This window comes from Prionailurus viverrinus, chromosome D4 (genome assembly GCF_022837055.1).
Source record: "Prionailurus viverrinus isolate Anna chromosome D4, UM_Priviv_1.0, whole genome shotgun sequence".
Classification (NCBI taxonomy): domain Eukaryota; kingdom Metazoa; phylum Chordata; class Mammalia; order Carnivora; family Felidae; genus Prionailurus; species Prionailurus viverrinus.
In genome coordinates, this window is record NC_062573.1 from 91,134,895 (window position 1) to 91,150,441 (window position 15,547).

A 15,547-nucleotide genomic window follows, 5' to 3' on the forward strand; every position below is an offset into this window, starting at 1 on the left:
TTTTTTACGTTTTTTTAAATGCTTATTTTTGAGAGAGAGAGAGAGAGAGACAGAGCATGAGTGGGGGTGGGGCAGAGAGAGAGGGAGACACAGAATCGGAAGCAGGCTGCAGGCTCTGAGCTGTCAGCACAGAGCCCGACACGGGGCTCGAACTCACGAGCTATGAGATCATGACCCAAGCCGGAGTGGGATGCTTAACTGACTGAGCCACCCAGGCGCCCCCTGTCCGGTTCTTGTTGGAAACCCCAGCATCTGGCACCTAGCAGGCACTCGATAGACATGTATTAGCGAAGACAGTTATAGACTGAATGTCTGTATCCCCCCAGAATCCATGTTGAAGCCCTGATCCCCAGTATGATGGTATTTGGAGGTGAGGGCTTTGGGGAGGTGAGTAGGTTAGATGAGGGTGGGAGCCCCTTGATGGACTTAATGTCTTTATAAGAAGAGTACAAAAAGCCGGAACTTGAGGACTCTCTCATTCTCTCTCTCTCTCTCTCTCTCCCTCCCTCCCTCCCTCCCTCCTTCTCTTTCTCCCTCTCTGACAAGTGAAAACTCAGCAAGAAGCTTGTCCTCGCCAGAAACTGACTCTGCGGGCACCTTGATCTTGAACTTCCCGGTCTCCCTGCGAGAAATCAGCGTCGTTTAAGTCACCCGGCCTGTGGTATTGGGTGGCAGCCCAAGATGGCCAAGACAGGGAGGGAGCGCCGAGGGAAAGAGGGCAGAAGGAGGAGCCCGGAACACGACAGGTGTCAGTGGTAACTTGAATAAATGAGTGGATGACCCGGCACAGGGCGGCTGGAGGGATTTAGCCCTTGGGAGAGGCTAAATGAAGGTGCTTCATTGCCACGGCTGCCTGCTAAGGCCAGGGGTGTTGGAGGGGACCCCGGGGGGCTGGGAGGTTTCAGACAGCAAGGGCCTGCCTGATGCTGCATGGGGGCTCCGCAGGCCTGGACCCTGCTGTCCCGCAGAGGGGTCCCAGTGGCTCCCGAGAAGGCCTGCGTTCACTTCCATTCCGGGCTGGGATCCTGGGCTAGGAAGAGAGCCCCGGAGTTGGTTACTAAAGGGGGGAAGATAAAGTTGGGGGATTACAGCCTTAGAACAGCAGCTGGCCTGCGTCTGCCCATCTCAGCAGCTTTACCCCAAACAACCAAACACCCCAAGTGCAGAAAGTGGTGGGTAAAGTAAGCCACAAAGAGCTGCGAGACCATTTACTATGTTAATAAAAGCTGCGAGAGAATTGGGGAGGCTCTAAATAAAATCACACTCGGTGGAAAAAGAAAAGACCCGCTGGTTACGCAAAATAGAACTTTTTAAACATTTATCCGTGTTTGAGGGACAGAGCTCGAGCGGGGGAGGGGCAGAGAGAGAGGGAGACGCAGAATCCGAAGCAGGCTCCAGGCTCCGAGCTGTCGGCACAGAGCCCGACGCGGGGCTCGAACTCACGGACCGGGACATCATGACCTGAGCCAAAGCGGGACGCTTAACCGACTGAGCCTCCCCGGGTGCCCCTGCATAAGCAAAATATAGATGTGCACATATAATACAGTGAGGATGGGAAGAAATGGGAATTTGTTCTTAATGTCCTTGGATTATTTTTTAAGTTTTCTGTATGATGACACACAGTTCTAGCTGACTGTCAGCAATGTGCAAGATCCAAAGAATACTCCAGATGTTTCTACACTCTCTCTCCACCAAGGAGAGACGGAGGAGGGCTGAGGGCCATGGTCTCCTGTGTGCGCCCTGCGTGCTGGGACCCACGCCCCCTGCGGCGGGAGCAGGCCCAGGTGACCTCGAGGCAGGACCCAGTCGCAGAACAGCCTCGCCCAAGACCCCCTTTCTCCTCCTGTCGGTCTCGTCGGACCTGCGTGTTACCTCGGGGCTTCCTGTCTCCAAACTTGTTTTCTTAGGAGGGAAACATAATCTCTCCAGCGCTGGGCTGGGAAGGCATGCAAATCAGCCTAACAGTGCTCGGTTTTGTGAGTTCTCCTCTTATGCAAAACCTCCTGAAATAAATCAGTCATCCCTAAGCCGTGGGAGGCTTGAGGGGCACAGGAGGGAGAAGGTGGGGGAGCAGGGGATGGGGCCCCAGCCTACCCCCGGGTCTCCTCGAGGCCGCCAGATGGCGGCACGCGCAGGGCCTGGGGCCCAGAGTGCAACCTGCAGGTGGCCGAGGGGCTGGCTCTCGGGGCAAGCGCCCGGGCTGCTCCTTCCCCGGTGCTGGGGTCAAGTCCGGGGAAGCGTGAATTTGACCTTTCTTCTCAAAGGTCACCTCTGCAAGGACGCGTGGAGCCTCTCTAGGGGCCGTCTGGGGTGGCTTTGGAGCCCCGCGCTCCTGGCTTGGGATGGAGGGAGAGAGAAAGAGACAAAGGAAGGAAGGAGGAAAGTGACGAGTTTGTACAAAATCAGGTGTACGAGGCAGGACTTTATTTTCACTTTTATTTCTTTTTAATGGGATGATTTAGCCGCTCCTTTCTCTTCCAGCAGGTCTGGGGCGCCGAGGGGCGCAGAGCGCAGCTCCCAGGGCGGAGGGCTGGCGGGCGGGAGTGCCGTCGGGCCGGGAAGCTTTGATAAGCAAATGCCGGGGCGCTCTCTATTGGCTGCTCCTTCACCGCCAGATTTTGACACAAATAATCAGATTGAAAATCAAGGAGGGGAACAGAAGAGGGAAAAAAAAAAAACAGAGAGAGAGAGAGAGAGAGAGAGAGAGAGGGAAAGGGAAAAAAAAAAAAAGGAGAAGTATCTATTGGAGCAGAGTCCGAGGTTGACAGAGTGGAGCCGGTCCCCAGAGAGGCTGAGTGAGGTTCCCACCAAGACCCGCGACCGACCCGGACGCCAGGTGAGGGCTCCATCCCAGCCTTTTCTTTTTAAATTTGCATGTGTGACTTAGGTTGTTTCCAGGCAGGTTCCCGGGGCCCTTCTGCAGTCATGGGGAGAATGAGGTGGGCTCGGAGATCTCTTCCATGGGGCACAGCTTTCAGTGTTTGAACCCGGCCGGGGAGAAGGCAGTGAGAGGCAGAGCCCGTATGGGAATTATGCCCTCTGCCAACCGTGCATAAGTACCCTTTCCAAAACCCCATCGGGTCTGCCAAGGATCACCTGCGTGTGCGAGGTCATACCCACACCCCGGATCTCCCAGGGACCTGGCCAGAGCGTGGGGCGACACTCCTTGAGGTGCCTGGCTTGGGTCGGGGGGAGCCTGGGGCACCGACTGGCTGTGTCCCCCCCCCCCCAGCCCTCTGAACTTGCCTTGTCTATAAAACAGGAGTGAACCCCAGTTCCTGGGACACTTTGAGAGTGAGTGCCCTCTCATCCAGAGCCTCGTGAGGGGAGAAGGGAGAGTGCCTTGTCCACTGCCCTGGCCCCCAGCCTCCAGGAACGAGAGGGCACATGTCGTCTCAGTCTTTTCTACCTAACTTTGGAGAAAAACCCAAGTTGAGAGTCTGGGCGTCTGGGTGAGGTCCCCGCTCTACAACAGGGTTTGTTAAGGGGGAAGGTGGTCCCTAGAATCGCTGTGGGTAGCTGCTTGTGTACATTTTTCTGAGAGTCTGAAGTTTTCACGAGTCGCCTAGAGGGGGCTAATGAATTTGCAGGCTCCGAACTTGGTTCTGGCACGAGCTAACTGAGCTGCACCTGCCCGCGGGGCTCACGCCTCCTAATATTTCTTCGTAAGCAACGGACGGGGAGAAGACTTCAGTCTTAGTGAGCTGGCAAGTTTCTCGTCCTCGGAGGTGGTACACAGGGGACCCTTTATGTACGGAGATGTGTGAGATGGCCTTCCAGCTCCAGATCTGGGGGGTCGGTATGCTGGTTTCCCTGCAGAACGTTCCTGGGGAGCATCAGAGACCCCCATCTGGGTTGCGTTTGATGGATGGAGTTAGTCAAAACCAATGCAGAACATTTTCTCGAGGTTTTCAGGAGGGTGGGTGGGGTGGGGGTCCTCTTGGAGAACCACAAGGACTCCCGACGTGTCTGGGGCCAGATCGCCACCAGGAAAATAGCCTGATCACATGTGATCTCGACCCTTTTCGGCAACAACAGAAAACCTCACCCTCCTTAATTTAGAGGGAGGTTTTTTTGCTCATTTGCTCTCAGGCATTCAGACCGATGGGAGCTGCTCCAGTTCAGAGATGTTGGGGAAACGTGTTGTTCGCTCATTTGTGTTCTCATTGTGGTAAAATGCACATCACGGGAAAGTGACCGTTTTCACCATTTTTTGAGTGTGCAGTTCTGTGGCATTAAATGCATTCACAATGTTGTGCAACCATCACCACCGTCCATCTCAAGAACTCCCTTCATCTTCTCAAACTGAAACTGCCCTTTCTGTGTCTATGAATCTGACTTCTCTGGAGACGTCGTATAAGCCGAGTCCTATGACATTCGTCCTTTCGTGACTGTCTTATTTCGCTTACACGTGCCCTCGAGACCCATCATGTTGTGGCAGGTGTCAGGACCTCCTTCCTCGATACGGCTGAATAATGGTCTGTTGTATGGAACAGCCATATTTTGTTTGTCTACCCCCCGCTGATGGACAGTTGGGTTGTTTCCTTCCATCTTTTGGTTATTGCGAACAGCGCTGCGATCAATTTGGGTAGACAGGCGTCTGTTTGAGTCCCTGCCTTCCGTTCTTTCGGGTGCAAGCTCAGAAGTTGGTTCACTCAGGATAATTGCAGTCTCTCAACGTAAGAGGAAGACGGGAGAAGTGCTTGCAAATTTCAAATAAGAATAATGACCGCTCTCCGCGCGGGGCCCCTAACATCGCCCCGGACCCATTTCCCCTGACTCTTACCTGGAAAAGGGTTTTTAATTTTTGTTTGTGTTTCCCCTTGAGTCACGTCTTTAAACAGAAAGGAAGTCTGAAGCGTCCTCTATCACTGACTCTGAGAAACAACGGAGTCTTACCCAACCCTCCCAAAAAGGGAACCCGGGTGATGAGTTTCTCAGTCAAGGTAGGTCAGTCCCGCGTTGAAGGTCAACAAATTGTGCATGGGATTTTAGAGCAAAAGGGAAGTTTAGAAATCTCTTAGTCCAACGGTCCCTTTTGAGAGATAGGAAAACCAAGCCCCAGGTTGGAAGCTGACGTGGTCAAGCTCAAGGTCGCAAAGTCAGACCCAGCCCCACGGGAGGCCCGAGGTGCCTCGTCGTGGGGAAATCACAAGGCTGCGGCTCTGCGTCCGCCTGGAAGTAGGGGTGTGGGGCTGAGATTCTGACCCCGGGGTCGGGACACCCTCTATCGGGATCGAGGGTTTTGGACGAGATGTTAACACCAAGTCTCTTTCCGGAGGCCGATACCATCAAGACCTCTGTTTCATGAAGAAATCTTAGGGTTCTTTCACAATCTCTGCTCCGAGCCCTTTCTCAGAACCGTCGAGTGAATCAAAACGGTGTGGTTGTTAATTAACTACAGTATAGGTGATTGGTTCCTGTTTTTTTTTTCTTTTAAACTCAGCTAACAGGGGCCAAAAGGAAGTTCTCGCGGTGTGTTTGCCCCCACGGGCGCTTAAAGGCTGGGCCATGAGGCTGGCTGTGCCTCCCTGCCAGGCTGAGCTGAGAGAACTTTCTGGGGAGGGAAGGGGAGGAAGCTGGGGACTCTGAGGGGATCACCAGAATGGGCCCTGAGGGTCGCCTTCCTCCAGCCGGGGACCCTGCAATCTGGGCCCCCTTGCTCATGCACTTGTGCTGTCCTGGGTTCTAACCGGTTGACCTCTATGGGGTCCTCAGGCTCTGAGCCCAAGGGAACACCAAAGCTTCCTGAAGGAAGTCTTTCTCACCTGCTTCTCCACTCAAAGCTCTTCAGGAACCCACGTGGAACTTCTGGGTTCTGAAAAAAAACAGAGGGATCAAAAGAATTGGATTCCACCCCCCATCTCACCCCACCCACCAGCCTTCCCTCCCTGCTCCAGGCGGGCAGAACCACAGATGCCCACGGGCAGAGCCCTGGGCCAGGAGTTCAAGTCCCAGCAGAACAGGAACACCGGGCCTGGACAAGCCACTTTCCTCTCTCAGCCTCAGTTTCCCCCTGTGAGCCTGGAAGACAACCTTGTCCCCAGTGGGTGTCAGTTTGGTGACATCGTGCACACCAGGGAGCTTCAAATGCCTTCCTTAGCGTGTGGAAGGAGTTCCCTCTGCACAGAGTAAGCGCTCGCCCGGTGGTCTGACGGTCAGGAGCATAGAGGCCTGGGGGGGGGGGGGGCAGCCTGGGATCTGCTGGGGATCGTGAGCCAGTCTCTAAGCCTCCGTTCCTCCTCCGAAAAATGGGGCAGTAGCAACTCAGCCCCCAGGTCAGAATTAACCGAGCTAAGGCCACGCAGATGCTGGCTGCAAGAAGGCTCTCCTGGGATTCCGGCACTGAAGCTTTAAGGCTTGCCTTTGGTTCTGACTTCCTAATAAGATACTATATAAAAATAATAAATCATCTTTTGATGGAGAGACCATGGTCCCTCGGAGGCCTCCCCCCCCCACCGCCCCAGAACAAAAAGCAAAAAAAACAAACCAAAACCCAGTCCCCACCTCCCCCTGTGTGTGTGTTGGGGGGGACCCCCGCTGGCTCTGCCTAGGGTCTGGCCTCCCCAGGGGGTTCCTGGGGCCAAGAGTTAGAAGGGGAAGGAAGGGGGCTGTGAGGAGCCCGGGCGGGGGAGGGGGAGGGGCAGGAGGAAGAAGACTGTCCCCGGGAGATAAGGCCACCGCAGGCTGCCCGACAAGCCTGGGGGGGGGCCAACAGGCCAGGCAAGCCTTGTGAAGGCAAAATCTGACAGCTGGACGGGACCCCAGGGCCTTCAAGCCCCACCTCCTCGTTTCAGATCCCAGGGGGGAAGGGCCTGGAGCATGTCCCTGGTCCCGGTCCAGGGCTCAGCCCTGTCCTCAGAGTGCACCTGCTTTGGGCGGGGTACTGGGAATGCAAATGGACAGGCCAGGACAGGATGTGGGCTGTGCCTGCCTTCCTGAAGCTTCTTCTCCCATGGGCTGAGACGCCACCACCTGCTCTGTGCTCCTGCAGCCCAGGCCCCACGCCAAGCACTTTGCACATTTGTTTGCAAGGAGGTCCTTTCTGCTCCGACAGTTGCAGGAAGGTGGGTTGCGATCCCCATTTAGCAGATCTGGACACTGAGACCTACAGCGAGGAGGGCAGGGCCTAGGATGACCCGGGAGCAGAGGGGTCTCTCCAGACTCCCGATGCCCTGGGGACTCTGGTGAGGGGCAGGCAGTCCTAGGCACAGCTGGGGGGGTCCGTCTCCTGCCTCGTTCGGGGTCCTCCCTGGGGGAAGGAGTTCCTCCCTGGGCCTGCTCCAAAGGCAGGGCTCCAAGCTGCTCTCTCTAATCTCCCTCCTCCCAGCCGGTTCCTTGCCTTGGCCTTATCACCCAGGCCTGGCTGTTGTTGGAGCAGCTATAATCCTTTTCCCGCGCTTGGCCCTGTGGTCCCTGCAGCCCTCCGTGGCTGCTGGCCTGGGGAAGGGGGTTCCTGCTCCAGTGCCCAGGAAAGGGACCAGCAGAGGAGCCACCGGGAACGGCATTGGCAAAGTATTTCCTGCGCCCCTGCCTGGGCATGGCATGGGGGTGAAGAGGAAGGAGCCGCACCCAGATGCTGTCTGTCTCCCAGGAGCCCTCAAGGGAAGCCGGGAGCATCAAGGTGTTCTGGCTCTGCCGCTCCCCGACCCCCGCCCGGGGCCAAGTACAGGTCCCTTACTGATTTGGGCCTCGTGTCTTCCCCAACCCCCTGGCCGCTGTCCACTGCTCGGTTCCTGCAGTTGGCGGACATTGGCCTCCTTCTCCACGTCCGGCCTCCCAGTAGGGTGCACTGGTGGTCTTCTCCGGCCTTGAGCCCCACATGCAACTCCAAGCCTCCCCTCCACCCCCATGCAGAGAGAAGGCTCCTCCCTCTCTGGGCCCTGGACTCGGGGCTGGGGCCATGGACAAGGGGCGGCCCTGCTCTGGCTGCATCGGCACCAGGGTAATGCGGATTTGCTATTGGGGTGGCCCTGATGCAACCTGCCTGCCCCCCGTCCCCTCCGTGGTAAGCACTGAGCACATGAGAGACCCAGTGCCAGGCACCTGGATGCCATGCCTTACAGAAAAGGCAGTAGGCCCAGAGAGGTTAAGCATCTGCGCCCAAAGCACACAGCGGGTGAGCCGAGATTCTAACCCATGAGCATCTGACTCCAAAATCTGCACTCGGACCACCCCTTTCCGTGGCCTCCAAATGCAGACGCCACAGGGGTGAAATTCAGCTTTCTGGCTGCGGGGCCCACGGGGGAGGCACCCCTGCCCTTCCTCCTCTGCTCCCAGTGCAGCTCAGGGCGTGTGGACAGGAGCAGGCTGACCCGGGGGGTTTCTAGAAGGTGGGTGTATTAGTTTCCTGGCAAGGGAGCAGAGGGGAGGGAAGGTTAGGATTTCTGCCATAGGAAAGTACTAGAAACGGGGTGGCTTAAACACTCAATTCATTCTTTCAAGGCTCTGGAGTCTGGAGATCCAAACTCAAGGTTTCAACAAGGGCAGCTGCCTTCTGGAGGAAGGAATCTCCAGATTCTGATTCGTGGATTTGAGCCCCACGTCAGGGTCTGAGCTGACAGCATGGAGTCTGGAACCCACTTGAGATTCTGTGCCTCCTTCTCTCTCTGCCCCTCCCCCACCCTCTCTCTCTGTTTCTCTCTCTCCCTCTCAAAAATAAATGGACATTACAAAAAATGGGGGGGGGGGTGCCCTGGGTGGCTCAGTCGGTTAAGCATCCAACTTCGGCTCAGGTCATGATCTCACGGTTCGTGGGTTCGAGCCCCACGTCGGGGTCTGTGCTGACGGCTCCGAGCCTGGAGCCTGCTTCGGATTCTGGGTCTCCCTCTCTCTCTGCCCCTCCCCCGCTTGTGCTCTGTCTCTCTCTGTCTCTCAAAAATGAATAAATGTAAAAAAAAAAAAATTAGAAAAAAAAATTTTTTATCTGCCAAGACCCTATTTCCAAATGAGGTCACATTCACAGGTTCCGGGGAGTCATGAACTTTTTTTTTTAATTTTTTTTTAATGTTTATTTATTTCTGAGACAGAGCATGAGTGGGGGAGGGGCAGAGAGAGAAGGAGACACAGAATCCGAAACAGGCTCCGGGCTCCGAGCCGTCAGCACAGAGCCCGACGCAGGGCTCGAACCCACGAACCGTGAGATCGTGACCTGAGCCCAAGTCGGTCGCTCAACCGACTGAGCCACCCAGGTGCCCCAGGGGTCATGAGCTTCCGGGGGACACTATTCAACTCAGGACAGTGGGTTCTGACTACAGGAGGCGGCTCCAAAATACAGAGAATGTTGTCCTCTTGTCCTTCCCAACCATCCTCGCCCTCTCTCCGTGCAGGTGTGGGGTGTGCGCTCACAATGCCACGCTCCTTCCTGGTGAAGAGCAAGAAAGCTCACACTTACCACCAGCCCCGCCTCCAGGAAGATGAACCCATCTGGCCTCCTGCCTTTAGCCCTGGTGAGTCAGAGCTCCCCTGCTGTGCCCACCCGGGGCTCCCTGTCCCCTTGTTGGGAAGTCTGCAAGCAGGGGGGGGGGGGGGGCGCGGCATATGTTGGTTGAACGAATGAATGAATGCACCCGTCCCTTCTGGCCCCTTGGGATGACGGAAGCTTCCGGATTGGAGCTGGCCCTCCGCAGCTGACATGTGGGTCCTAACCAGAGTCAGAAAAGATCTAGGGCTGAGCTCAGGTGCTCAGAAAACGAAGCCTGGTCCAGGAGTTCTCCTTCTGGGTCCCCTTTGGCCGCAGCCCTGCTCCCCCCATCCTGGGGCCCGGTCAGGCAGGGCCCGTGCGCATGAGCAGCCGGGGACAGCAGCAAATGGGTCTCTGGGTCCCCATCATCTTGGGAAGGGTGTCCCCCACCCCACCCCCTGCTCCCTCTGGACTGCCCGGAGCTGTGGCCGGTGGCTCTGATGGTCTTGTCTCCCCACAGGGGCCAGGGACCAGGTCCTGAGCAACGATCCCGTCCTCAGCACCCTGTTCCCGAACCAGCGCCTGGCCTGGACTGACCTCAAACGGGAAACAGAGCTGGAACTGGACCAGAGCCTGACCAGGACGGCCTTGGTGCCAGGTAGGCGGGCTGGGACCCCCGGCCATCCACAACCCCCACCCCCTCCCCACCCAACCAGTGCAAGTGGAAGGAAGGGTGGACGGGCTCTGGAGTCAGGAAAGAGCCACGAGGTCACCCGGATGCGATCTGAGCTCTCCAGCTTCTGCCTGGCCCCCGCTCGGACGGGGCACTCATACCCAGCTGAGAGCTTCTGTGTGGTGGGCGGGCTGGTACAGGGGGTGAGGTGGGCACTCTGCGGGTGCTGAGGGCGTGTTTCCGGGGTGAAAAGGTGAGGAGCCACAGTGAGGACCCAGGCCCGCTCCCACAGTAAATATTTGGGTTGCAGACCCAGACCCTCATGGTGAGGTCGCTAGGTGGGGAGGGGTGGGGAGTGGCGCCCAAATGATAAATAAATGAATCGCCACCATACATGTGTAGACACGCGTCCCGCTCTCCACAGAGGGCCCCGCTGTGATGCCCCGATCCCAGGACAGGGACTCCGACTCACCCCCGTTCTACAAGCCCAGCTTCTCCTGGGATGCCCTGGCCTCCTCCTATGGCCACAGCTACCGGCAGGCCCCCTCCACCATGCAGTCTGCTTTCCTGGAGCGCTCCGTCAGCCTGTATGGGAGCCCTCTGGTGCCCAGCACTGAGCCGCCCTTGGACTTCAGCCTCCGCTGCTCCCCGGGCATGGACGCGTACCACTGTATCAAGTGCAACAAGGTAAGCAGCTGGGGAGGGGCGGTGGGGGGGGGGAGGCCTGGGGACCCCAGGCCCGGCTCCCCGTCCGCAGCACCCCCCCCCCCCCCCCCCCCGCCGTGGCCTCACGCTCTGCCCTGCCCTCAGGTGTTCTCCACCCCACACGGGCTCGAAGTGCACGTCCGACGCTCCCACAGCGGGACCCGGCCCTTCGCCTGTGACATCTGTGGCAAAACGTTCGGCCATGCCGTGAGCCTGGAGCAGCACACGCACGTCCACTCCCAGGTAGGCAGCTCGCCAAGCACCGCCCCCCCACCCCCGTCCTGCTCTGTGCTGCCCCCAGGAAGCCTGGGAGCTGTGCCTGGGTCTCTCGCCCTGCCCCTGAGGGTGACACAGACCAGGGGTCCTTCCCTCCCCCATCTGGGTCCCCCAAACCTGCTCTTCCTAAAAATGATTACATGATATATATTTTTAAATTTGTTCTTTTTTTTTTTTTCAACGTTTATTTTTTTATTTTTTTTGGGACAGAGAGAGACAGAGCATGAACGGGGGAGGGGCAGAGAGAGAGGGAGACACAGAATCGAAAACAGGCTCCAGGCTCTGAGCCATCAGCCCAGAGCCCGACGCGGGGCTCGAACTCACGGACCGCGAGATCGTGACCTGGCTGAAGTCGGACGCTTAACCGACTGCACCACCCAGGCGCCCCTAAATTTGTTCTTTATAGAGAATGTTTGTTCTATAATGCTAGTTATGTTACAGTTTTCCCAAAACTGTATATAATATATACAATTATAACAAACTTCACTCCCTGATGGACCAAATCAATCTCACGTGCCGTTGGAAGAGGCTCCTGGCCCAGTGGGATTTCGGGGGACAGAGAGATGTCCGTGACACGGAGAAATGGTCCTGCCCTCTGGGTGATCAGTACAGGTGTCCTCAGCTTTGAGGCTCTCGACTTCGAGAATCTTGGGGTCAGGCTTCAATGTCCGTCTTGTCCCACGTAGCCCTTCTTGAATATTCCATTCCAGGGAAAGCACCCGAAATGACCTGAGTTGCTAACACCGGAGTAAATAGAAGCTGAGGCAGGAAAGGCAGGATATGGTCATGAGAGCTTGTGAATGCAACATGTGCTCAGCTCTCCACCCTTCGAGGTCATGACTGCTGTTGTAATGTCCAGATGAGGAAACTGAGTCTCAGCGGGGGGGGGGGGGGGCGGTTAATGACTTGCCTGAGGTCATGTTGGCCTATAAGGGGCAGAGGCCAGAATTGGGCCCCAGTAATACAGACCCTTAACCACAGTCCACGACGATGCCCCAGATCAGTCGGTCTATCAGTCAGTCAACAAACGCATGTCGAGGCTTATTTTGCATGGGATACTGTAAAAGTTCCAGGGAATAACCCACAGGAGGCCACTCAGGCCCCATGTCTCGGCCCCCGTTGGAAATGCAGAAATGGGGGTCTCTGGGTCCTCTCCTCCAGGCCCCGTTCTCGAGGCCACCCCAACGAGTGTCCTGTTCCTCAGGGGATCCCGGCAGGGCCCGGTCCTGCAGCCAGCGTGGCAGTCCCGGGTCTCGAGGCCCCGCCTGCGCCTGACCCCCCGGGGCCTCGTTTCCTCCGGCAGGAGCGCAGCTTCGAGTGCCGGATGTGCGGCAAAGCCTTCAAGCGCTCGTCCACCCTGTCCACGCACCTGCTCATCCACTCGGACACGCGGCCCTACCCCTGCCAGTTCTGCGGGAAGCGTTTCCACCAGAAGTCGGACATGAAGAAGCACACCTACATCCACACCGGTGAGGTGCCCCGGGTTCCCCCGCCAAGCCCGCCCCTGCCCAGGCGCAGCCTCTGGGCGCCCCCACCCTCCTCTGTTAAAAGGTCCCCCCCCCCCGGTTCAGCCCCACAAGTTACACAGTGAAGGGCGCTCCCCTCCTCGTGGAGGGCTGGACGCACGGTGCTATTTAAGCACACATTTAGGGGCGCCTGGGTGGCGCAGTCGGTTAAGCGTCCGACTTCAGCCAGGTCACGATCTCGCGGTCCGGGAGTTCGAGCCCCGCGTCGGGCTCTGTGCTGATGGCTCAGAGCCTGGAGCCTGTTTCCGATTCTGTGTCTCCCTCTCTCTCTGCCCCTCCCCCGTTCATGCTCTGTCTCTCTCTGTCCCCAAAATAAATAAAAAACGTTGAAAAAAAAAATTTAAGCACACATTTAGCGCCTGGGAAAAACACCAGGAAAGAAACAGCAAACGTGTGCTCTCTGGGTAGAAGTGAGAAGGGCAGGAGACTTTGTCTTTCATCCCTTCATTCCTCCAGCCATTCACTCCCTGGCTGCTAAGCGAGTGCCTCTTTTGCACCAGGTGCTGGGCACGCTGACAAACAGGATGGACCCAGTCCCTGCCTGATCTCAGGGGGCGTAGGGGGTGACAGAGTTACAGTATTCTGGTCGGGGGGTGCAGGGGGTGACAGAATTATAGTATTCCCATCTCCCTCTTATTTTTTTTTTTAATGTTTATTTATTTTTGAGAGAGAGAGAGAGAGCACAAGCAAAGTAGGGGCAGAGAGAGAGAGGGAGACAGCACGGAGCCCGATGCGGGGCTCGAACTCACAAACTGCCAGACCGTGACCTGAGCCGAAGTCGGAAGCTTAACCCACTGAGCCGCCCCGGCGCCCCTCCTGTCTCCCTTTTGTAGCTCCTTTTGAAAGTGAACGTAGGCGGGCCGTGAGATAACACATGGTGAAGTTCGGAGAGCAAATTCAGGGCACCGGGACCGGGGTGGGGGGGGGGGGGTGGGGAGGGTGTGGCCTGGCACAAGGCCCTTGACCCCGTCCTTGCTGCCCCGCAGGTGAGAAGCCACACAAGTGCCAGGTGTGCGGGAAGGCCTTCAGCCAGAGCTCCAACCTCATCACCCACAGCCGGAAGCACACTGGCTTCAAGCCCTTCAGCTGTGAGCTGTGCACCAAAGGCTTTCAGCGCAAGGTAGACCTGCGGCGGCACCGGGAAAGCCAGCACAATCTCAAGTGAGGCTGCACCCGCCCCCGGCTCCGGGCCAGCCCGCCCTGAGGTCCCGAGACCCAGAGGGAGGCCGGCCTCGTGCACCCACCCCCCCACCCCCCCCAGTCCCCTGGAGTCAGCACCAGACGGGAATCTTGCAGCCTGTTTTGAGACTCACGAAATTGCTGTGTGACCTCGAGCAAGTGGCTTTCCCTCTCTGGACCGACATGTTCCTGCGGCAAAGGGTGGGGACTGGGTCGGGTCTTTTCTGAGCTGAAGTTGTCTAGAGATCTAAGAGCTTGGGCGCCTTCCCCAGGGCAGAGCCCAGAAGGCCAGCGTAGCCCCCTGTGGACAGGGGGAGGCCGAGAATAGACCGGAACTGGGATCCACAGAGAAATCTTCCCCCTGCCCGCTGCCCTTTGTGCTGAGATCTGGTTTTCAGCGGGCCTCTTTCTGGCTGCCACGGATGGCCAGAGCCGTCTCCTGCCCCAGAGGGAGGCCCGACACCCCTCTGCTTCAGGCAGTGCTGCTGGCACTCAGCTGGCCATGGGGGTTCCAGTTCTGCTTTGAGGCCATGGGGCTGGAGAAAACAGCAGTTACCGCCATCAAAAGCCTGTCCCTCTCAACTGCTGTAAATCCAAATAAAGACACAGATTTATTTACATTTGACCCGCGTCTAACAAGTGCCTAGTGGGTGCGAGCTAGCTTTGGGAAGGGTTGGTAGGGAGCTTTAAAAGGCAGAGAAGGCTGGGGCGCCTGTCTGGCTCAGTCCAAACAGGATGTGCCTCTTGATCTCGGGGCTGTGAGTTCGAGCACCACATTGGGTGTGGAAATTACTAAAAAAAAAATCAAAAGCTAAAAAAACAAAACACACACACACAGAAAGCTGTGGAGTTGCTGGCAGACAGGTTGGGGGACGTGTGCTCAGACCAAACTGGTGAGCACTGGAATAAAGTGTAAGAGGCCCTTGGGGCAAGGTTGCCGGGGAAGGGGGAGGCTAAAGCCGTGTGAGCAGGTATCTGTTTTCTGGCTGCTGTTAACGAATTACCGTGACGTTAGTGGCTTAAAACAATACGAATTATCCTTGTGTGGTCCTGGAGGTCAGGAGCCCCAAATGACTCTTACGGGGCTCCACCCAAGGAGTTCCCAGGGCTGGAGCCTCCAGGGGAGAGGCCGGGGGCCGCCCTCAGCTTGCGGCCGCTTCATCCGTCTCGAAAGCAGGCCTCTCTGACCCTTGTTTCCATCTCCTGAGTTATTCTTCTGCCTGGCCTCCCTCTTGTGAGGACGCTTGTGATCACATGGGGTTCACCTGGATGATCCGGCATAATCTTCCCATCTCAAGGTTCTCGACGTCATCGCCTTGCCGTGTGCTGAATAATGGCCCCCAAAGATGACACCCACGTCCTAATCCCTGGAACCTTGTATGGCAAAAGGGACTTTGCAGATGTGGTCCAGTGAAGCTTGACGCGGCCCTTCACTAGCTGTAGAATGTGACAGAGAGTCCTTGTCCATTGGGAGGATTCCCTGAGGCCGTGCAGCAGTGAGCAGGGCCATGAATGTCCTGCCCATCCTCTGAGGCCCGCTCAAATGCTGCCTCCTCCATGAAGCCTCCCTTGGTTATTCCAGCCAGGAGCTCTCCCACCTCTGAAGGCTGAGCTCTTTGGGCTTCCCAGCTCAGGGCCCACTGAACCTGCAATGGTTGTATGTGGGTCACCTTCCCCTCTGCCACAAGGTATTCTCTGGGCTCCAGCCCTCAGCACCAAGCCCACGCCTGGCCCACAGCAAGGGGACACTTCGGAATGAGTCTCCTCCAGGTACCGAGCGGGACC

The 15,547-nt window shown here is 57.2% G+C and overlaps 1 protein-coding gene across 5 annotated transcripts; it reads left to right on the forward strand.

Moving 5' to 3' along the window:
* Window positions 1–2,282: 2,282 nt before the first annotated feature.
* On the forward strand, window positions 2,283–14,382 carry GFI1B (growth factor independent 1B transcriptional repressor). 5 transcript variants are annotated; one of them, XM_047831508.1, is made up of 7 exons: window positions 2,288–2,836; window positions 9,330–9,449; window positions 9,924–10,061; window positions 10,501–10,763; window positions 10,887–11,024; window positions 12,262–12,526; window positions 13,570–14,382. In XM_047831508.1, the coding sequence occupies exons 2-7, from the start codon at window positions 9,350–9,352 to the stop codon at window positions 13,746–13,748; spliced, it is 1,083 nt and encodes a 360-aa protein (XP_047687464.1). In that variant the 5' UTR covers window positions 2,288–2,836; window positions 9,330–9,349; the 3' UTR covers window positions 13,749–14,382. The 5 variants fall into 5 exon arrangements, with proteins under 5 accessions (XP_047687467.1, XP_047687464.1, XP_047687469.1 ...); XM_047831513.1 differs by having other exon boundaries at window positions 2,292–2,836; window positions 12,361–12,526; XM_047831510.1 differs by lacking the exon at window positions 2,288–2,836 and adding an exon at window positions 3,986–4,946.
* The last annotated feature ends 1,165 nt before the right edge of the window (window positions 14,383–15,547 follow it).